The sequence below is a fragment of the Bombus terrestris genome, chromosome 7, assembly GCF_910591885.1.
Source record: "Bombus terrestris chromosome 7, iyBomTerr1.2, whole genome shotgun sequence".
In the NCBI taxonomy this organism is placed as follows: domain Eukaryota; kingdom Metazoa; phylum Arthropoda; class Insecta; order Hymenoptera; family Apidae; genus Bombus; species Bombus terrestris.
Genome location: NC_063275.1, coordinates 9,180,443 through 9,204,353, shown reverse-complemented (window position 1 = coordinate 9,204,353; position 23,911 = coordinate 9,180,443). Strand labels below are relative to the sequence as shown.

General features: G+C 30.9%; 2 protein-coding genes and 1 long non-coding RNA gene across 10 annotated transcripts in view; 2 read left to right on the top strand and 1 right to left on the bottom strand.

The window, feature by feature from the left end:
• The first annotated feature begins 5,641 nt into the window (after positions 1-5,641).
• LOC100643363 (nitric oxide synthase-interacting protein homolog) lies at positions 5,642-7,000 on the top strand. The gene is made up of 5 exons (XM_003396426.4): positions 5,642-5,937; positions 6,023-6,134; positions 6,202-6,602; positions 6,689-6,797; positions 6,861-7,000. The coding sequence occupies exons 1-5, from the start codon at positions 5,762-5,764 to the stop codon at positions 6,930-6,932; spliced, it is 870 nt and encodes a 289-aa protein (XP_003396474.1). The 5' UTR covers positions 5,642-5,761; the 3' UTR covers positions 6,933-7,000.
• Positions 7,001-7,792: 792 nt separating this feature from the next.
• LOC100645374 (protein cycle) overlaps positions 7,793-23,911 on the top strand; it is a 120,727-nt gene continuing 104,608 nt past the window's right edge. For 2 of the 8 annotated variants that reach the window (XM_048407473.1, XM_048407470.1), the window contains exon 1: positions 7,795-7,967. Coding sequence is in view for 1 of the 8 variants with exons in the window: in XM_048407457.1 (XP_048263414.1) it covers positions 10,713-10,719 (7 nt within the window). In the remaining 7 variants the exon portion in view is untranslated. Of the gene's footprint in view, positions 8,056-10,687; positions 10,720-20,433; positions 20,591-21,533; positions 21,689-23,911 lie in introns of those variants that run through there. The other 6 variants (XM_048407457.1, XM_048407460.1, XM_048407471.1 and 3 more) reach the window with 6 other exon arrangements.
• On the bottom strand, positions 17,988-20,025 carry LOC125385429. Its single transcript, XR_007224699.1, has 3 exons — positions 19,841-20,025; positions 19,368-19,591; positions 17,988-19,292 (listed from the first exon to the last, which is right to left on the bottom strand). It is a non-coding gene; the product is annotated as an uncharacterized LOC125385429 (long non-coding RNA).

Below are 23,911 nucleotides of genomic sequence, written 5' to 3'. Positions count from 1 at the left end.
GCACAAACCATCAATATTATGTATATAATAAAATTGTACCATTTCTAAATGAACAACTATACAATTGTATTTACACGAATTATAAATATATCATTTCTATACACATAAGGAAAACAAATATATTTTTTCATTAAATAAGGTTATTAAAATTACTACAAGCAACGATAATTATTATTAATGTAAATTGAAATAAAATATATCAGAGAACTGTCCTATTAAAATATATTATTTATAAAACATTAAATCAGTTACGTACAATGTTGGCTATAAAAATTATGTTTTGTGAAACAAACATATAAAATAAAATTTTCATACTTAATTTGTATGCATATTCAAATTTGCACCCAAAAATTTAGAAAAAACAAAAATATCTTGTTCTTATTCGTTTATTTAATTTAAACAGGGATTTAAACTAGCATACAAGTATTGATGGCGCTAGTAAACATTTACGTATTGCGGTAAATACGGCGATGAGACTGGTAACAGTGAAGAAATGAGAGTGCTCACGCCTATTGTCTAGTTGTTCTACAATATAGGTGTTGTATCATGCGACCAACTGCTGAAGTTGTTCTATGCTAGCATGTAGAAGAATCTATTTTCCACTACAAACAAGCTATACTCCCTGTGGTTCCACGCTACAAAAACCTATTTCATTACACGATTCTAGTTTTCTATCCGAGATAGATAATAGCAATAATTAAACTTGGTTGCTTCTATATTATTTATTTAGCTTTATATTTTTTATTAATTTATCATATATTATATTTGAGATGTATTTAATTATTATTTATTAAGTAAGCAAATATGTTGTTAAAAGTTTCATTCATCAGTATTTATTCTTTGTAGTTGATTGAATGTTGCGATCGTTTGAGATTGATTGACATTTACACGTGGTGTGCCGACTAATAAAACTAATTAGCTCGAACAACCACCCACTAGAATGGGAAATAGCTATTGAAAAGATTGCTAAGAACTAGATTCGACTACTAACCAGCGATAACGAGAAGCAACTAGAGATGATAGATAACTATTAGCTGTGACAAATGACGACTACGTATGATCAACACCGATTCGGTGATGAATAATGACTAAGGATGACAATTAGCAACTAGCAACGATGGCGATTAACTAGTGACTTATTTTTAAAGGCAACCAACTCGCAATTAGTGCATCCGTAACGAGATATGCCCTTAAGCTAGGATAAAGGAACTAGTCGGTGGCTGACGGCAGCTTGGCAACATAGAAATCCTGCATGGTCAAGACTCGGCATTACAAAGTATGGAGAACTGTTCAGCCCGGGATCAAACATTCGAATCAACGGTCGAAGAAGAAATCAGTAGATATGCAAAACAATATAAGAAAAGAACGGCAACACATCCAAACCAGCTGGCTGCTGAAGCGAGTAAAACCCTCATAAAAAGCAGACTAAAAAACACCTCACTGACTTCACCGAAGAAATAAAATAGATAAACTCTAAGATGGTATTCCACTGGGGGAATTCCACATCCACATGTTATTTAGCAACAAAGTTAGAAAAATTTACCGAATGTCGAACTGGACAAAACAAGGAATAAATATATAAGCGAATTTTGTGTGAATATAATCTATGTATCGGGTCTGTAAGTACGAAACCGGAATTTGCCTATAGATGGCCTTAGCTGATAATGTAGTTATCACTAAATTGCGTCATTGATGCCAAAAGTCTTTGTTGACATCTCACAAACATTTTCGACTCAGAACAATACAAGTTTCATACAACAGCATAGTTTGTAATAGCGTTGAACATGTCGAATTTTGTGCCTGGAAACTACGATTTGCGGACAACATTGATTTTCTGTTACCATTTGAAGAAAACTGCTGCAAAATCGCATCGAATGCTTGTCGAAGCTTACGGTGAGCATGCTCTTGGTAAATCACAGTGCTTTGAATGGTTTAAAAAATGCAGAAGTGGCAATTTTGACGAGAGGAACAAAGAACGTGGATCAGAAGGGTGTTATCTATTATGAGCTGTTAAAACCTGGCGAAACCGTTAATACTGAGCGCTACCGACAACAAATGATCGATTTGAATCAAGCTTTGCTTACTTAGAGAATCAAGAATCAAGCTTCATGATAATGCACCATCACATACAACAAAACCGGTGAAGGAAACGATTGAAGCGTTCCGTTGGGAAATACTTTCGCACGCGGCTTACTCACCAGACTTGGCTCCGTCCGATTACTATTTATTTGCATCGATGGGACACGCACTTTCTGACCAGCACTTCACTTCTTACGAAAATGTACGAAAATGGCTCGATGACTGATTTGCATCAAAAGAACGACAGTTTTTTTGGCGTGGTATCCACCAATTGCCAGACAGGTGGGAAAAATTATAGCTAGCGATGGGCAATACTTCGAATAAAATATTTTTGATCATTTTCATACAATAAACGTGTATTTTCTATACAAAAATTCCGGTTTCATATTTACATACCTGGTACATGTTATTATAAACTCATTACGATTTATTCGAAACGTCACATTTAACCAGGATGGTAAAATACACGCAAGATAGTCTGTACCATTCGCTTGTGTTGATTCTACGAAGAATACCCGAAGACGCTAACCATCGCAGTCGCTAAACGTTGAGGTTTCCCGGATCACGACGCCATCCAATATACATTTACATACAATGTATTTATATAATATATTTATATGGAACCGTTTCTATTGGTAAGCTAAATTACCCCAGCCACTTAAAAAATTGGTTCTATACAAATAATGTTACCTATAGGATTTGTTTTTTTACTTATTGACAATTAGAAATGTTTAAGAGAAAAATAAGACTGTCGGCTCAAGTGCTACGCTTTAGCTAAATATTTTTGCGCTCGAATTTATGGATTGATCGAAGAGATAATCTCGGGCAATGAAAGTTCGATTTATGGCATCGTGGATAACAAAGATCAGAAATCAGCCAGGGAATTACGCTAGGAATGGGAAAGCCGAAAAGAAGTGCGTCCTTTGTTTTAAAATCACAAGGAAAGAGCGTTTTCGAAAATATGTGGGTCTATGCGGTTTCCGAGCGAATGATATCTTCTTTCAGCCTAGGAAATTGCACCTTGTCGCAAACTACAGGAAACGCAAAGTATCTCTGCAGCTTAAGACGCATAGAACTTAAGATGCATATATATCGTATTTATTTATAAGTATCGTACCTATTTGCTCTTTCTTTCTACCTTTTCTTCCGAACACAGAATGATTTTATTTTCAAGCAGAAGATATGAAGTTTACGAACGAATAAAGTGTGAACTAGCGTAAAACTTGCGTAAAACTGGCGAAAACAGAATAAGCTAGAAAAAGAAGCGAGTTAGAGCTAGATAGGTACGGTGGTAGTAGATACGGCACTAAATATGACTAGAACCTGAATATAAACCACTGCTAGAAGGTGTAATTATGGGAATGATAACACACTTTCGGGATTTCAAGATTGTCAATAACGAAACAGGCAAACCAGAGCGTGCTTCCTTCGTTATTTTTAGAGATTTTGCTGCTATTCAAGGTAAGTACAATATATTACAGTTGAATAGTTTTATACTTCGAGATCGTTTCTACTATCGTAGTGCAATTAAAAATTCATACTTTTCTTCAAATTAGTATTACGCAGAAATGAAAAAATACGGCATCTCTTCCGCATATTTAGAACAGATTTTGCACTTCTTTTAATCGAAAGTGATGTCGCACTGTATCAGTGGAAGCTAAATAGAGTCAAATGATGCTTTTAATGTTCAAAATACAGAAACGGTATTTTAATAGATAACGTGGCTATAATATCTCAAGGCAAATCGTTTAATTTTTAATGAAAAATTTGGTAATCGAAACATATTTGTATATACCATTTATTCGTTTCTTCTCGTTCCATTTTCATCTTAATTTCAAGATATTGAAAAGAAAAAGTAACGCTTAGCTTGGAGCTCAGTGGAGTCAAGAGAGTTTAATCGAAGCATGTCGAATAAAAGATGATGAAAGCGGCAAACTAAAGCTGAAGCAGAGCGATATTGGAATTCCAATATTGGATATAAGAATTCTAGAAATGCGACTTAGGACTAACAATAATATGAAAAGTCGATTGAAGCCTGATAACAAGCATCCATTATCATTCTCTTTTTCTATTACTACATTATTAATAATACTATATAACTTTTTGTTTTTCTCTTTATCTCTTTAGGTCTCTTGGTAGAAGAGAATGAAAATCATCAATCGTGTTGATTCTGAGTGAACTGGATTCGTAGAATAGAATAAGAATACGTTTCATTTCACTCTGCTTTATTGATTTTTTAAACAAACTAAAAATTAGCAAGTTTAAATGAAGAAATTACTTTCGTAAGCGAGACATCTCTCCTTCAGAAAATGATAATTTTAGTTTCAATCCTGTAAAAACGATTGTACTCCGTCTCTATTTATCGAGTATTTTATTATCGTCAGAAAATTCAAAAAAAGTTAACAAAAGAACCAAAAGAGAATTAAAACAGTGAAAAATTTCCAGAGAAAAGGTTTATCCGTAATTACGTGGAATTTATCAGAATTGTATCATGCAGATGCGAGAATTTCTTTGTTTTACTCATAGTTAATACATACCCTAAGTTTATGTTGACATCACCTATTCGAGTCGTCCCTCTCTATCGCTCCATGTCATTCCGTATGCTGCTCCGTGATGATGACGTTTTTCACAACTTCCGTTACGCGATAGACGCTTTACTTAGGATTGCCAGAAAATAGGCACCTGCAACGTTGTTTCGATTGTATATAAGCAATGTCTACTTATAACTGCTTAATAATATCCTAAAATATATGATACACCATGCATCTTGGTTTACAAATTGCACAGCTTTATAAACATCTGCACAAAATTATAAGTTTTCGTAAAAAATGTTAGAAAGAAAAAGATGCTAAAAGAGAATCAAAGCTTAAGGACCAAATTTTGATTACACACGGGGTTTATAGTAATCGACAAATTTCGGAAATAACAAGCATTCGGATATTTTCAGTATCTAATAACATTAAAAGCCGTGTAGATTACTTCAATATAATTTCGTATATTTAACAATAACACAAATATGTTTTAAGCATTGTTTAAAAATAAAATTATACTTTGGATAGAATAAGAAAATATCACAAGTTTACTACTCTACAATTAGAATTAACGATTTCTCGTCTTTGGATATGCATTCCGCCCTACTGTAGTAAAAGTTAATATTATAATAAGATAGAAACAAACACAAGTTAATTAATTTAATTGATTAAAATAGTGACTTAGAAGTGGAAAAGTTTCAAGTTCCTCTTTAAATCAGTAAATTATGTGGACTCCTTTTCTCCTAAGATGCAACTAATACAACTTTTCACGACACTCTGTATAGAAAATATATTAAAGTTATTACATCATACCACTGATCCATTATCGTGTGGAAAGAAAGATTTTCTTTTCTTCTCTAAAAAAATATAATATACAATTAATTTTTCTTTCTTTTGTACTAGAACCGTACAATGAAATAGGCTCTTGTAGCGTAAAATCATAGAAAATTTATTTCTAAGGGCGGGGAGGGGGGGTTAAATGTATTTAACTAAATAGGTTCTTGTATATGCTAAGGTAGAACATCTTCAGCACTTGGCCGCTGAGGGCCATGAAGCATAAATGTGAGCATTCTTATTTCCTCTCAGTCGGTAACTAGATACACAGCAACAAAATAAGTTTAGGTTAAATGAAATAAATCAGTAAACGAAACATGACGCGGCACGCGAGAAACTGTACTGCTGGTGCTGTTTATACTTATCACGAAAAAAGAAAAGATGCAGCGGCTTCAGGTTATGGTACAAATACACAAAGAGTGGGAAAAGATTCGGTTAAGGATTTTGACTGCTGTTGTCTCACATTACAACCTTGCAGAAATCCTGTCATAACGTTTGTATATTGTATTATAATCTTCATACTATACCTTATTTTAGCATATTATTACCTTATTAGGGTGCAAATCTTATGTTTACAGAAAGGATGGTTATTTGTTTGACAAAGAAGCAATATTGGAATATGTCTTAACCAAAAAGAAAGAATATGCAAGGAAATTGAAAGAGTATGAAAAACAAAAACAACAAGAAGAGGTAAATAAAAATGTATAAATGAAAGTGTTATTGAATATTTTGCAATCAATGTTTGTAATTTTTCAAGGAGCAATCTAATGAAAAAAGTGCTAATGAAGAACTACAGAAATTGCAAAAATTTTTAAAGGGAGAGAAGAATATTGTTTCTCGAAGTCAAATTACAGCCAAAGAATCTGGTTCTTCGGTTTCTAATATGAGTAATGGTAAAGATAAAATGTTACCAAGTTTTTGGATTCCATCTAAGACACCAGAGGCGAAAGAAACTACATTGCAAAAGCCAGATAAGACGATATACTGTCCTCTTAGTGGAAAACCATTGAAAATAAAAGATCTTATCCCTGTAAAATTTACTGAAGTAAAAGATCCGGATGACAAAAAGTCTCTTATTGTTAAGCAAGCAAGATATATGTGTCCAATTACACATGATATCTTAAGTAACAGTGTACCATGTGCAGTTATAAGGACAACGTATGATTTTTTCACTTTTTAATGTTTTTTGTATTGCATTATTTGTTACATATTGGACATAAACAAATATTTTATGATCTTTTCAGTGGTGATGTGGTTACAATGGAGTGTGTAGAAAAAATTATTAGGAAGGATTGGATTAATCCTTTAGATAGTACAGAATTGACTGAAGCCGATATTATACCTCTGCAAAGGGTAATTGTTAAGAATAACAGAAAAAATAAACAAAGTAGAAGAATAACTTTAACTTTTTTTCAGGGTGGTACTGGATATTCGGCTGTGAATGATGGTTTAGAAGGCAAACACGAAAGACCAGTGTTACAAGCATAAAGTACATTTTTAGGTATAAAATTTTTAATATATTCAACTAATAAAATAAAGAATTAATAAATCTAAAATAATATTATTTTAATTTTATGAAAATTGTTTCACGTTTAAAAAAATTTAAAACAAGTAAAATTTTCTTTTCCGTTTGCATATATTTTATATCTATAAATATTAGGTACAAAATAAGGTGATATTTTTAAATTTGTTAAAAAATAAATAAATATCTTGATTTTTCATAAGAAAATTTAATAATAGAGACATACATATGTCTTTCATATAGATGCACTGAAGTTGCCTTATCGTAGGAAACGTTTTTTATAATTACCTTTTCGTTAATTTTGATCCTTGACAGTTTTACTACACTCACCACTGTTCGGTTTAATAAAAGAAATCAGAAAAAGAAATTTATCATGACGAATAAAAATTTAATATATTACATTCAACTGGTATGTATCCGTATATATTAATAAATCTGCGTATAGCCACGTTAAATTTTTATAATATAACTCTTGCACGATTTTTATTCCATTCAACCGAAATTTTGCAATAATTTTATATATTTTTCTTATATTTATAAAAAGAGAATTGTTTAAGCTGGAATTATGATAGAAAGTACGCCACGTATGTTAGCTTCTTACAATTCGAGTTTGAACTAGTCGTTAATTGATTGAAAGAAAATGATGCAGTATGAGTGGGCCAAATGCAAAATTTGTTTAGCGCGTTTTCAGTTAGCGGGAAAATATCAATCCCATAATTCCATTCGCGTAGATTATCGATTCGCGATCCAATCCAGGCTATGGCTTCTGTCAGAAGGTGTCGCCATCTCAAGGAATATAGTTTTTTAAAGCATTCCGAAATTCTGGCGCTCTACCGGCCAGGCGGCAATCTGCGAGACTACGTTAGTGTTTGCTGTCGCGTAGTGCTTGCGCGCGTTCTAAACTCCGATTTCCCGCAACTGTCTTTTTTACCGGAAAATTAAGTGTCAACATCAGTTATCAAGTGCAGAAGTCGCGATGATAGTTCACCAATAGATTAAAGGTGAGTGTCCCTCTGTTTAAGTGTGTCATTTATCGGATCGAGTATTGTCACATGTGCAATGCCACGACGGTAACACTTTAAGCATTTGGTAAGTCAGTATTTTTGATACCTTTTACGAGCGAAAAAATCACTGGGCAAGATCGTTGCAAATATCAATAAGTATTCGTGGGTAACCGACGTATAAAAAAAAATGTACTTATTTTCAAATTTTAATACAGTTGTTATTTTTATACATATTGTAATAGCTCGATTTGATTAGTTTCGCACGTAAGTTTCTTGCAACTCCGCGAACAAGTGTCTACGATAGATCTGTAAGTAGGACATGTAAATGCATCGATTAGTTGATTATCAGCGGCGAGATAATGTGACTGGTGAAATGTAAACGAAATTTCGATGCATTTCGGGCTTGTTCGACTTGTATCTCGTTAGACGCGAAACATTCAAAAGCAAATAAAACCGCGGTGTTACATAAGACAAACATCGTACATTAACTACACCGATATGTTTTTAAGCATCAATCATCGTCCGTAGCTGATACTTTGCGTCATTTTCGTTTGTGCGTACGCGGGTTTAACGCGATGCGACTATCCCCGCTACCGGACATCGCGACATCTCATTTTTCACAAACGTGCATTTTCTGCAGACAGTATTAGCGTCGACGTATATAACTTAAACATATGAAAATCATACTAGATTATTTTCTAAATAAAATACGTAAAGCGCATTATTAACGATTTACAAGTCAGTAAAAAAGTATTATTTTTGAAATATTAAAATTATAATAAAAATAAAGATAAATGAAAATAAATTTATTATATAGTCGTTTATTGTATCAACTAGATCTATTTTAAGTTGTCGATTTATATCGATTTTCATATGTGTCATTGTAACTCGAATACTAGTTGATACAGTTGATCCAATCTAAACGATTAAAATTCTGATGGCAATCGCGAAGCATTGTGTATAGCGGCTTGAATGACGTATCGTATGCAGATAAAACATTTTAAATAATTAATCGACGGATATACAATTAAGTAGTGAAAGTTACTTGAAGAGGGCACAACTCTGAGTGCGTTATTGTTTAAATTTGTGACTGAAATTTCTTTCCAATATAATCGAGAGACAAAATTTATCATAGCTCTTTCCGTTTCCTATCTATTTAATTTACATTCATTATCATTTATAGGATAAACCTAAGACTATATAACATCAGGCGTAATTAACATAAAATCTATATAAACCATTCGACATACACGTAGAAACACAAACAAATTGTATTAATCATCTGACATATTAGATAAAAAAATGTACATTTATCGATAATACATTGGCATATAATAATAGCATCGATAATAATACTAATGGTAAGATAACCTTCTAATGTAAACAATAATATATATTTATATATTCATATATTCATAAAAATATTAAATGTACGTGTGTACATACGTACATAAGTGTACGTTAAACCTTGTTATATCATTAAGCATATCTGTACGCTGTATACATAACTACAAAATATGTAGCGGTCGCGCATGTATTTGCCATATCCATGTTCCGCTCTTACATACATATACGTTCATGTGTATACGTGTCATACGTAATAGAAGGATAAGCTAGGTTGACCGACCATGATACAGAGTGCATGCGTAACAAATAGTTCACGCCGATCGCATGAAACACATACACGAGAGTAAAAACATATCATGCATGTGTTTTCGTGCACGCGTAGATGATAAGAGGCGACACGACGTTATATCATCGTCTACGAGGCGCATAGCGCATATTGCTGCAGTTCTTTCACCCATTCGATTTTGTCGCACTATACACATATCCTATGATGAGTGCACTTGGACCTTATTTTACATGCAGAAATAAATAAAAAGAAATAGAATTAAGTTATTCGTTCCAGTTCGTTTTTAAAAAAGTTGAGTTTGGAATAAATGTTTGTAAATTTGAAATAAATACTTTACCGGAAGTTAATTATTCACTTTACTAATCATAAGTCACGGAGATCTTATTGTTAATCGTCTAGGATAAGTATCAATGAATGTTGTAACTGCAAAATGAAATTAACACCTATTAATTGCATGTACAATACGTATTGTATAATTTGAAAATTTTATTACAAAACTATTTTAAATGTACTATGGCTCATGAACGGTAATGTACGTACAGATATATACTATGTATACTTGCCAAATTTTGTTATTTGATTCTTTTGTGAACGATAGTTAAATGCAAGATATTTATTCTTGTTTCCAAGTTATTTTTGCATGTAGAATAATCTTTTACTTGGATATATTGTAACTTATCAATCTTCCGAGGCATATTATATATATTAATATTTATGCACGTATCAATAATCCTTTAAGTCATAATCTCTGATCGATTTGCTGATCCAAACGAGGGCTGATGGTGGTGAACCGATCATCATATATCAATAGGTAGATGAACTTGAAATGAATAGTTGGATGTTGATTAGTCTTAAACTAAAGTTTTAATAATGATGCATTATGATGTAAATGGTACAAAGCGAAAGGAGGTAAATTTACACGAAAAAGTAAATCAAGAATATAGAATACAATGTTTTCATATGACGCTTCGTTTTCGAGAAAATTGGCTTTGAAAAATTATTAAGTGTACTTAAACTTAGCCAATTACCGTTATTCTACACGCGAAAATAAGTAAAAATGTAAAATAAAATTTTTCCGTTTCAGGCTCGCTTTCAAGAGGAGTTTGAACATGTTTGGTAAGAATTCGTCTGGTACATACACATAGCAAATTTTCAAATTTATTTCTTTGGGAAGAAAGTATCTTATGAAAAAACTTTATTCTACATTTTTGTCTTATTTTCAGGCGCAAGATCACCTTCTATCGATTATTTATTCTTGTTTAGTCCGGAATAAGCTAAGTTCAAGAATACTTCAAATTTCCAAACTCGATTTTTTCGAACACGAAGCGTCATATGGAAAAATTTTGTTGTATATTCTTTACTCGCACTAGTTTGTTAATACTCTGCATATAGTTCAAGGTGTACCAAATTTATTAGAATAATGTATACTTCACAATAGATATAGATATTACATAAATCAGAAACGCAAGAAAACTTTCATAATTTAAGAAAAGTAGGTCATCATAACGCTATAAATATCTCAATTTCTCTATATTGTAGAATATAAATAAAGGAGGAGATAGAAACGAAAAAAATAGTAAGAAAATCCTTTGATTTCATTTACATAATGTGAAAATGTTAAAAAATGAATTCCATGGAAAATGATTAAAAAGAAATAACAAAGGTTATGTTGTATCAACATAAAGTTGATTCTTAATAGATTAATCAGACATTTAGTTTGGGTACTAACAAATTTATTTATGATAGATAGCATGTTATTTTACACATCAAAACGCAATTAGTTTAATAATAAAAGTTATTGTACGTTATACATATTTAGATCTGTAGAATATAAGATTTCGTGGGGCATGCAAATACATGAACAAAAATTCGTTTTATATGTTAATTCCTACATATTAAGAATAAGATGAAGCATCTTCGATTTGTATTAAATTGTTTTATTCTATTGTATCAGTCGTTATAAATCAGTAATTTTAAAATATATCACAATATGTGTAATTGACTTCTGCAAGTAGAGCGAACTATTTATATCTTCCTTATGGTAGATTTATAAACTTGCATTTACTTTGATACTTTTTCGAAATTATCTTTCGTTTCTTAAAAAGCCTCACAGTGAAATTTATTTCAAATTTTTGAAATCCAAATTTGCTTGAGAAGAATCAAACAATATTTCTGATTTAAATGTCATTTTCATATTCTCTATTATCATATCTTCTCCCAAAAACTTTACTTACAACTTAATAATATAAAAATGTGACAATCATGTAAATAATAAAACTCTATTCGTAAATTATGTGTGTTCAATAGTATTAGCATATGTATAAATGTTTTAAAATACACAATCTGTGATTTAACTCCTTTCCTCAAGACCATCTAAATGAGGAAATTCCGTTTGCATTTAATTTAACAGCGAGATTCTTTTTAGAAAAATTCTAATTCGATTTTTTTATTGTTTACTAATACATACCAATAACCCATTACGTGGATAATTAGCGTTATTTCTATTCTTCCGCGATTATAATACACACTGACTAGTTACATAATTTAAATCTAAGGAACGAACATTTATTCCCGAGCGACTTTTCTCGTTAGCATGATTTTTCGACGGTAAGATTAATCTGTCGATCACTTTTAACACAGCAATAGGGAGGGCTCTTTCATTAATGACGAAGCCTGCAGGAGAGAAAGTAGGAACTAGCAGTAGTTTACTACCGCATGTGGTTTGCTTTTGTTGTACAGGCATACTAAGCAACTGACCTTCCTTTTCAAGAAACTAGTAGACACACCCGTGCACCTAAACATAATCATAAATATGTTTGTCATGCTTGTCATACACGTTAGCCACTTGTATTCTACGTTAGACCTTATTCATCCGTTTTTATTTGATAGGCAAATAAAGTCTCATTGTGTAAAAATCCATTTGTGTAATCGAAATAATTTTTGCTCTTACATATTATAAATGATTTCATAAAGTGATTACTATCATAATTCATTGTATTCAATGCTTATTTGATTAAATTTTGCAAGAGAAATTTACTTTCTTAAAATTATTGTGAAAGAAGAATTTTAATAAGTTTAAAAAGTATCTATCCTTTTCTAATTTAATTGTTTTTTAAAACACATGTAGCATTTCTGAATCTGCAAATTTTTGAACGAATGAATGAAAAATAAGTGAATTGTAGTGAACTTACCTTTAACGCATCCGCTTATGCAAGAAAAATACCAATCGTTCTAAAGAAAAACTTAGAAGTGATTTCATAGTACTACGAAGCAATTGATATTTATGTGTATGAACCATCGTTTTCAAACGTTTTCTTCTTGCTTCGTCATTTTCAAATTACGTTAGACTAATGGATCGTGGAAAGATTCGAGCGAGTAGATCCATTTGTCTTTTTAATGCGACGCGATAATTTCCAATTTAAAGCATTAAAAAAAAAAAATCACCTTGTTCGGTGCAAATTATGCGAATTACGAGGAATAGTTTCTTCTTAGCGGAAACTGTTAGCCGCGATCGCTTGTTAATAAATATATATCAATATACCCGGTCACCAGTGCTTCGTCACACTTTAAACATTACGTAACACATCTTGCGTGTTTTGCGGTGCGCATTACCTCATATCAAAGCAATTCTCGAGCACAGCACGGTCATTTTCCCACCGTAGATACCCTTCCCTCTTGGTTCAAATGTGCGTGAACTTGTTTCCGTTATAGAAAAGACACATTACAGAAAAATCACTATTTCCTTCTTTCTTACTTTTTACGACACGTAGATAGGATACGCAAAACACTGCCTGTACTACTCAACATGCAATTAATTCTATTTGCAATTGTAATTAACTCGTAACATTTACAAAACGAGACTCGATCACCCTCCAGTTATCTTTAGAAATACTTTGCCTTTAAATTCCTTGTTATTTCCTGTAAGGAGGCAATATTAAACAGATGAAAGAATTTTCTGTTGCTTTAAGTATTTATATTTATATTATCCAGATTCATATTAAACGATTAAAAATTCCTGTCGCATTCGTAGATAATGTTGATAATGCTGCTCATAGATTCCTTTAAAAACCCGTAAACAATGTAATTATTTAGTATTTAAGAAATCACTAAATACCATTTGCTCATTAACAGCAGCCCTTGTCTCTTGTAAGATATTATTAATCGTTATAATATATCTCTTGTAAAGTATAGCATCATTATTTGTTTTGCAGTTTCATATCGAGATGAATGAATTTGTTATGAATTCGTTATGGACGTATTATTACATTTCCATTTCATTATATAATAAATCATAAAGTATCGTAAAAATTCTTAATATTGAAGGGTTTAATTGTGATATTTTTCTAAAAAATATAAATCTTAATACCGTTACTACTCTTTGGCTATAAAATTGCTAGTATTTCCTACTATAACCGTTCTCGATTAACTGTTCAGAAAAAAAAGATTTGCTATGTTCGCATTATGTACCGCATTAAATTGAAATCCAGGAGAAAATATACCCTTGGTAAGACAATGTTGCGGGCAAACATAGGGTTCTTTCCGATATTCGCCACGACTCACGAAACGATCTATAGATCCCAACTTGCTTGCAGTATTTACGTAACGCAATATAGGCCATGCACAAATCGGGAGGGAGGGAGGAGTGAATCATCGATTACACTTGCTAGGCTGCAACATGGGCGATGGCTTCCTCGTTAAACCTTGAATAAGTAATCTGCCCCTGAGGTGATACTCTGCACAGAAAATCATTTAATACCCGAACTTTCTCCAACGGTACGAAGATTTTCACTTTTTCAAATTGTCTGTAAAATTCGCAAATTAGCTTATGATTTTCAAATATTTTCATTTTTCTAAAATTCTTGTCAAATTTCTAGCTATGTTCACTTCGACAAAAGTTTTGTGTTAATTTAATGATAAATATAGTTAAAAAATGAAGTTGTGAATAATTTCTTAAATATTTCTTTAAAAAATCTAATAATATCTTAAAAATTATTATTCCTTAATTTTCGTGTTCGTAGAAAAATTTGTTTTCCATTATTGAGCGAATATCAATATCAACGAACGTTGCATCATCGCTTGTTGTTTGCAATTATATGTTGGATTGGAAATTTGATCTTTTACCTCATAATATCACCTTATAGTTGCTCGTTGATTCTCAGCTTTATTGATCAATGATTAAATTGCAACTTCATATTAATGCTGTAATGCAGACCAATTAAGATATCGTGTTTCTGAACAATTCAAGAAAATGAATCAACTGATAGAAATGAAACGCGTTAGTTTGTCATTATTAAATTAATCTTTTTTACACTAACGATTAGAATTAATTATATTATATTTAAATATTTACGCTTTTACATACAATTTAATATTTTTATAAATCCATTCAAATGGACAATTTTTTTTATTAAATATTACTTGGATTTGTATTTAAAAATATGAAAGAGGAGAAAAAAGAAATTATTGTAAATTTAAGTACATATAATTTATGCTATACTAAAAGATAGTTTTTTTGAGTTATTAAAGAATACAAATATAAAATATAATTTATTATGAATATTATGAATAAGGATAGGAGGAATAAGATTGGAATTGTATGAAAGCTCAATCTCGAACAAAATCAACGGTTACACACAAATTATTTGTAATATTTGTCGCCTAAAATTAACAACTACATCTCCATGGTTTTTACTAGTTTCTGCATTTAAATCTTGTTGTTCGACGATATGAATGACACCTCTCGACTTTTTTTACCCTGATGTGTTACATTAAGTGATACTTAACGCACTTATATTTTCTCATGTACATTCGGGAAATGTGACCTAATTTCTTATATGCGTTGATTTATATTTCCCGAAAATTCAGATGAGTCGTTCGGGAAATTTTATAAATCACTGTTACGTGTACATTTTAAAGGAACATGCGTATCCGAACATATTCTAATAAAATATTTCTAAGAGTTGGTAACGTATAATTTATTTCACTATTAATTTATGCTTAAAGGAATAATATACATTACATTTTTTTCAGAAATAGTTTTCAATTTCTTTTCTCGTAAGAAATAGTTTTGCTATTATTATAGTTGTAGTTTTTATAATAACTATATTTTTTGGAATGAATAAATGTTGGATTATAGGTTTCTGAGTGGAAGTTATATATCTTTTGCACAAATATTTAATTTTTGGAAAAAAAAACATAGAAGCGTAAAATCCGTAACAGAGATAAGTTGCAGTAATTTACCATACTATAATATATTTGCATATTATCACGCAAAATTGCCTACATTAACTGCATTGGAAAGACATGATTCTGAACATCATTTACAATATAGTTTATAATGTAGTTATACGTGTATTTTTTACATTTTTAGCGGCTTTATTGCCACATTAGATGCATGTATGTTGATGAAATTTAAATAGGAAGACACATCTTTCACACTAGCACCTTAATTATGTGTTGCTTAAGCTTGTATCATTACTATACAATCTGTGTTACTTAATCTTATCTCATTCCAAGAACTTAGATTTTGCAATTCCTCCTTCAGTTCTAATGCAAAGAAATAATATATTCTCCAATATTTCTCATCTACATTACTTTCAATCACGAGAATCAATAGTATACAATTATACTGTCAAACTTATTTTTAACATAATTCAAAGAATGTACATACATTTTAATACATATCGAAAATAAAATCGAAGAAAAATAAAACAGTATAATACTCGACACTTTTATGAATTAATCCTTCACAGCGGATTAATTTAAAAGAAAGGGGCAAGAATAATTCAATTAAGAGCAAGGCTGTTTTTATGACTAAATATCAATGAATATTTAAAAGAAGAAATTGTCCATTATTTGAATATAAGAAGCACGAATCATAAAAAAAATAAATAATTTAATTTTTGATATAGCACTTACTTTCCAAGAATGAAGCAAACATACGTTAGATCATCTAAAAGGACTTACTTATTTAATTCTCAAGCGAAGTAATTTAACTTTAATGCAATTTTCGAATCTTTTCGAATTACATATCGATAAATATTTCTTTTTATTTTCCTGAAACTAAAGAAATTTTCTAATGGTACAAAAATGGGATTTGGTTAAAAATAAGGAAAGCAATGTCGGAGGGTTAAATATGAAGCATAAAAGCGCTAAATGGTAAATTCTAAAAGCAACACCTTAAGAACCAGCAGCACGCGTGCTGTCCATACACTGTACGGAGCGTCGATCCGCCACAAGAATTCCGGAATGTTTTGACCCGGTGTGCATGTTTCGACAGCAGTATGACCCAGTCAAGATCGCCAACGGCGAATCCAGCTAAGCAGAAATTGCTACAGTACATAGATTCGAAAAGGTCAAAGCATTTGAAATGCAAATAGCATTTCTCCTGCAAGGAAATATAATACCGGTCGGTGATTGCAGAGACACGAGTCCAGTTGGCTAGCGTAACATCATTTTATGTTTGATAATTATTTGCATCCCGCGGCTTAGAATATCAAGTTAAATTCCAAAACCATTGGCCGAGTCACGTCTCAACGCATGTTGCATTCACTACCGGCTTCACTTTCTCTACGATATGGCTCACCGTAGTCGATACGTAGGTATCTACGTTCGCTTTGAATTCTTACGATTTTGTACTGCTGACCGATATTCCTTCCATAATGTATCAAACGAATTCTTATTTGAACGATCCTGAAATACACGAAGATAATTGGATAATATTATATTTAATTGTACGAAAAATTTATAGCGTCTTCGATAGTTAATTTGTTTTATTACATTCTAAATGTTATATATTCATTTGACATTGAAGAGAATTATTATGTAGCTTTGGAAAATACTACGTACTACTTTTAGTTGAACATCAAACGCACCAATTAGTCTGATTTTTAGACAAGAACAATCTTATATTTTAAGGAAGAACAGAGAAAAATTGTTTGATATTTATCAGTTTGTTTCATTTGCTTCATCATGTTTATATTCCAATTTTTGCATTAATTTAATTTATATCTTATGACAATATTTTGAATAATTTAATCAATTACTGAAATTTATATTTGAATATAAACTTATCAAATAATTTTCATCTTCGTGTGATCGATCTTGATGTATGTAATGATTGGATAATATTTATGAATTTAAATAAAAATGTATTAGATACGCATTCGTCTGAAAAATGTGTGCATTACTACAACAGAGTCCAGTGCGAGTCTGATATTCTTAAATTTTTGCACTTCTCTAATAACAGAACCCTAAATAAAAACTACGAATTTAGGAAAAGGATGTCGAAGAATATAAATATTTTTCACAGAGAAAAATATTAATATTTTAATCTGTGTTGAAGAAAGATGGTTATCTTTTTTGTATTTTTTATTTGCTTATGTATTGAGTCTTATACCTATTACAATTTGTTTAAATTAAATCTTAATTCATTAATATATATAATATAATATAAAGTATGTAGTTTGGTTCCTTTATATATCCAAGCAGGAAGCTGTCGGTTTCATGGTTTTCTTTATAAAGTTCGCCAGTTCCCATATTTGTTTCTCTGTTTTTACTATTATTATTTCTCTTCATTTCTTATTTCTGAATATGATTTGGTCTGATTTCTGTATACATTTCTACATGTTACATTTATTACATTATACAATATACTTTCTATTATGGTTTGTTGTAATTGTCGTTTTCTATTTCTTGTAATGAGTTCGTATTTCAGTATCCAAATTGCTGTAGTTTAACCGTAGCTGGGTGACTCAGTTTCTCTTTTTCTTTGATGTTTTATTGTCCATCGCCTTCAGTTTGTGCCAGAATTTTCTCGGGAATGGAAAAATAATACATACAGGTATGTTTAATATAGGATTGTAGTTTAGTGATTATAGTCTAGGAATATAATCTTATATAGGAATGTGAAAAGATTGCTATGCCAATGAGTTAACTTTATGTGGAAAAACAATAAGCACTGCAATGTAAATTACACATTTTGAAATATGATACTTTTAAAAGTTGTGATTATATTTAAACTCAATACATAAAATTGTATCTTGACTATAGATTTTAGAGTACCAATTGATTTTCAAGTATTATAGATAAAGTCGTTTCTGTATCACACTGCGAGTCAATAATTGCCAAATATTAATCCAACATAACTCGTGAATATTTTAATGAAGATTTTAATAATGAATATTATAATAATGAATATTTTAATAATATTCTGCATTTACGTATTGTAAGATAATTTTCGAAGCAATAAGAAAATACTAAATTATTTCCATTTTTTACAGAAGAGCAATTGCAAAGTTCACTACGTTCAATTAATTCCATGTTATCGTTTTATTGGTCTATGATGAAACATTTTTGAGTATTTTTTTAAGTATGACATAAGCATAGTTTTTAGTTATAAAAATATTACTTGCCGGAATGCTAAAAAGTTGTTTGTCTTAATAGCTGTATACTGTGTCTTATGACTATAAAACAACCTAACAACTTCCAGTTTTTACGTTATACACTAAAATAAAAGAACGGTAGAAAACTAGTTCATTTTCGTTGCATAACTATAGAACTATCGCAACAGTGTGAACTCATTGATCATTAACATTATAAAATAAAATTGTAACAATAATTTCTATAAGTTTAACTATTCCATTTTTCTTCTAATCAAATTTTGTCGTGTTGTATCGTGTAGGTTGTATCTGTATGAGAATTGAAAATTTTAGGATGGTTTTGTAGTTATAACACAGTGTATATTTGGTTTCTGCAAAACTTACTTAATTACATCTCTGGACACAGCAGGATCTTTTCATTCTTAGCTCTTTTATATCAAAATATCTCCTTTTAGTCACGAAGCGATATTAAAATAAAATGAATAAAAATGTATTTATTGTGCTTTCTTTTTAACATTCATATAAAGATCACGCGAGAAAGCTATTAAATCTAATAAAGCTAATAAATCTATTTTCGTCAATTTTCTGATTTTTATATCCCTCTGTAGCTACAAACAAGTATTTTAATATAAAATAGTTGAAAAAGAATATAATCTGATAGATTAGAATACGTATGGCTCTTGGAAATAGATGATAAATTTAATGTTAAGTAATAAAGAAAATTTCTTACAATGTCTTGCAATAAATAATAAAAAATTAATTTAATTATTAGATTAATATAGCACGATTAATATTAATGTGGATAACTAATTTTATTACTATTTTTTGAATGTTCAGAGTGTGACAAAGATACATACATATTTAATCCCAAAATCAAATAGAAACATCATTTTGTTGTGTACTTGGTTGGAATTTTCAAATTGCTGTTCTTTATAAAAGACTTATTACGTTTCTTCCCTGTGATTTCCTACTGAAAGAAATATTCTCGCTTACATAAATACTTGTACGTATCATACGTGTATATATATATATATATATATATATATATTACAAAATGTATACATTGATTTGCAACTTCTTGTCGCAAGATATCGTAAACTTGTGCAACAGCGTCAAAAAAGCGAGTCATACAATGACAAGAAGGAAGAAACGATCGTAAAAACAATGCATTCCGTTGGAATGGTGATCGATCGTGCGTTCTCGCGGAAGTCGATTCTTGTGTCGCGTGTGTAAAACGGTTCGAAAGATAAACGAAGTCCAATTGCCGTGAAGGAAGCTTCGCAAATATTTAAAACGGCCTTGCATGTGCCAATTCCTGCAAGTTTTACGTCATAGGTCAAGCACATAGGGGACACTGAAAGCGAGTCGCACTATCGGTGCACCGTGCTTCGAGTTCATTACGTAATGGCGCATTGATAAGGAAATAAGTTAGTCGCCTTGACATTGCCGGATCGTAAATACGATACAGTTGTTCTTACTGAAGATTCTTGCATCGTTGTTTCAATAAGCGTGAGCGCGACCTGTAGAGTCTAACACGAGTAACAACAGTGCTGTGAATCCTTCGGACATTCCTGCATGGCCGTCGCGAGTCCATTTCCTGACAAAATGTAAATTCTCGCTAACCGGTTGTCATTGATATTCCTGGACTAATTGTTTCATTAATTGAAATGCGTAGTTTACGTAATTATTAATCGTATCTATAATGATTATGATAATTATTAGAAACAAGCCTCTTTCCGTGAATGAGAAAATCGGAGAATGCGTATTTAAAAACCAGAGAAACCCGTTGGAAACCGCGATATATTTAAGTTAATCGAAGAATTTATTATGTAATAGTGTTAACGTGAACCACAAGCCGGTGCAGTGATCATGTACAGAAGTTACGATGATTTTATAATAGCCAAATAGATTGACCGTATTATATCATAGAAATACGCATGACTTGTACACGTAACAGCTTGATCGGTTCTGTTGATTACGTTGCATTACATTGTATGCATATGCCTATGTGTTTGCACGTGTATGCAAGACCTTATTAGGTTCTACCTAGATATTACGTTGAGGAATTTGTTCCTTCATCGAAAATGTCGAAATTCTTGTTGCAGCGTCACGTGAAACTCGTTTCCGATATCGTGCAATTTATGTTTGAAATATCACTAGATTAGAATACATGTAAATCATAATAATTATTAATATGCGAGTCAAAATATAACTTTAGGATTATTCATTTACAAAGCATTATTATTTTGTAAGATATTTAATATTTTGAAAACTATACATGCCTAAATACATATATAATACATATGTTTGTTTAATATTATACGTCATAGATAATTTTATTATCTATTATTTATAATTATTACTTAAAGTTCTTGTTGCAAATTATGGTATTTATATTGCAAAGTTACGCCAGAATCGAATATTTCTATAAATTAACTGTAGTGTTTATTAAGTGTTTATTAAGAAAATTCTTAGAACTACAACAACTTTTGTGCTATCTTCGTTTACGAGTGATAAGTATACCAATAATGCTTAATACTCTTTCGACAGTGACCTAACAATGTAAAGATCCGCACGCTATAACTGCTGGCTTGTGAATACTACAATAGGTTCGGAAACTCGAGGATACAGATGTTCAAAAGCGGACGAAGTGGTGTATTATAAGAAAAGATTCTAACGATCCTTCATTGGCACCTGACACTCTTGTATGTTTGCACAAATATAATTCTACCGTAAATATAATAAATTGAGTATTTAGGTTGAGTCAATTCAATTTTCTGCAATTATGACAGCATAGTAACGCAACGACTTTCTAACAGTTCATCTTTAATACGTGCATTAATTAGATGACTCAAATTATCTTCCTTATATTTACTTATTTACATTAACAAATCATATTAATGTTTATCTTTTCAATAAAAACGAATGATAATATACAATAATATGTTTTCAAGAATATTAATTCTAAGTTAATATATGAAGGTTGAAAGAGAGAAAAGATTATAAGTCAATTTTCCTATTTTTACAAGGAAATATACTAAATTTTAAATATACTAAATTTTCCCTGTAAAAATGGGAAATTTGACTTATGATCATCTTCTGATTGCCAGTATCAAAATTGTCCTTTTATTTGATTTTAAAGTGCCTTTCAAAATTATATAACATACGTCACAATATATGGGAATATTGAAAATATTAAACTATAGTGGTGTTAATATTATAACGCAAGATTTCGTGAATTTATCAGCTATTTGTAAAAGTCTCACACTTTTTTACCTAACAAGCTTTTTTCGTTTTCTCATAGTCCATAATCTGTTTTCTAATCATAAACTAAGAAAAAAATCAACAAAAAATTATTTATCAGTACATTGTGACAAAGAAGAATCTGAGGAAGAAAGAAAAAGAAAAAGGTGATATAAAAAGAGCAAATATTTATGTCGTATAGCTACACTTAATGATTGACAATCTTTGTAATTGCTTTTCTTAATACAACTTTTTCAAATAAAACATACACTTCTTTTTCTAACAAATTACAGTAACTTAAAAATGTTCCATAATGGACAAAATGTTCCATAATGGATAATAAGAACTTCTATGGAAACAAAATTTTTCAAAGATTAATAATATAGAAAATACATACCTTGATATATTTAATGTGCAATCATATTTTTTAATAAAACTTTTTTTGTAAAAAAAACAGTTATTTTGAGCTAACAGTGAACTTAATAAACTCGTACAAAACAAACTTTTTCCTATGAAATTGTGTTGGTCCATCCAACAGAAGTTCTGCGATATACATGTTGTATCGCTTAATTTGGGACGCACGTATGAGGCAGAAAATGTTTGATAAAGAGGCGTGCGCAAGAAATAACTTGCGCAAAATATTTCCGCCGGAAGCCTGTTTTGCTTTCCCATCCTCTTTCCCGGTCTCGATGTTCTATATCACCATTGTTTAGTGAACGAAAGGGCCGTTTTTATGACTCGCCAATGCGACGATAGGGGATGTCGTCGACAAGACATAATCTGTCAAGCGCAGGCTTGATGACGTTTATATAATCACGTGGTTAAACGTACTGTTGTCAGTACTCTTACGTAACTGGAATTCAGCAGCATTCTCCGGAAAAGCACGAAAATGTGTGCTATGAACATGCAGTATTATTTTGTTACTTGCGCGTGTTTGTTTCTGCGCTATACACATGCGTATACAAATATATTGCATTAAACCCTTTATATCTAGAAATCGAAACCTTGAATTCCAAAACAGAACAAATCCACCGATCCAACATCTCCAGAAAGTCACTTTCTTTTTATTTGCTTTCTTCAATTCATTATTGACCTTCTTAAGTTTTCTCACGAACATTTTTTATGTTCATTGTCTAAGTTACATAATCACCTTCTGTATAAAAAGGTTTGCAAAATTGTAAAAAAGATTCTATGTTGTTTTGGAAAACATGAAGTAATTTATTTTACATTATACCTAACAAAAAGAGTTTATTAGATTTAATCACCATCCCAAATTTCACTTTCGGTGCTATTCTTGGCAGGTTTCCCAATGTATTCGGTATATTTCTGTATTAAAGTTTCGAATTATGGATAATGATTTAGATCCACCGATGATAAATACTTTATCTCGTGACATTTTGCAATTTTTAGTGCATATTGGTTCTATTGTTAACTTGCATTACGGATCGAACATTGATATTGGATCTTCCTTTAAATTGAAACAAGTACATGATTAAAAACTACCTAAAGAAGAAGTGAAATTTTTCTGTTATTTTAATATAGTAAGCTAAGTAATCTGAAAATAGATAGAACAATAATATACATATAATGAGGCAAAGTTCCTTGAATCAGCGAGGCTTCAACATTTTAAAATTCCACCTTGAGCTTTGTATAAAATAACATGACTCGTTGTAGATTATTAGACA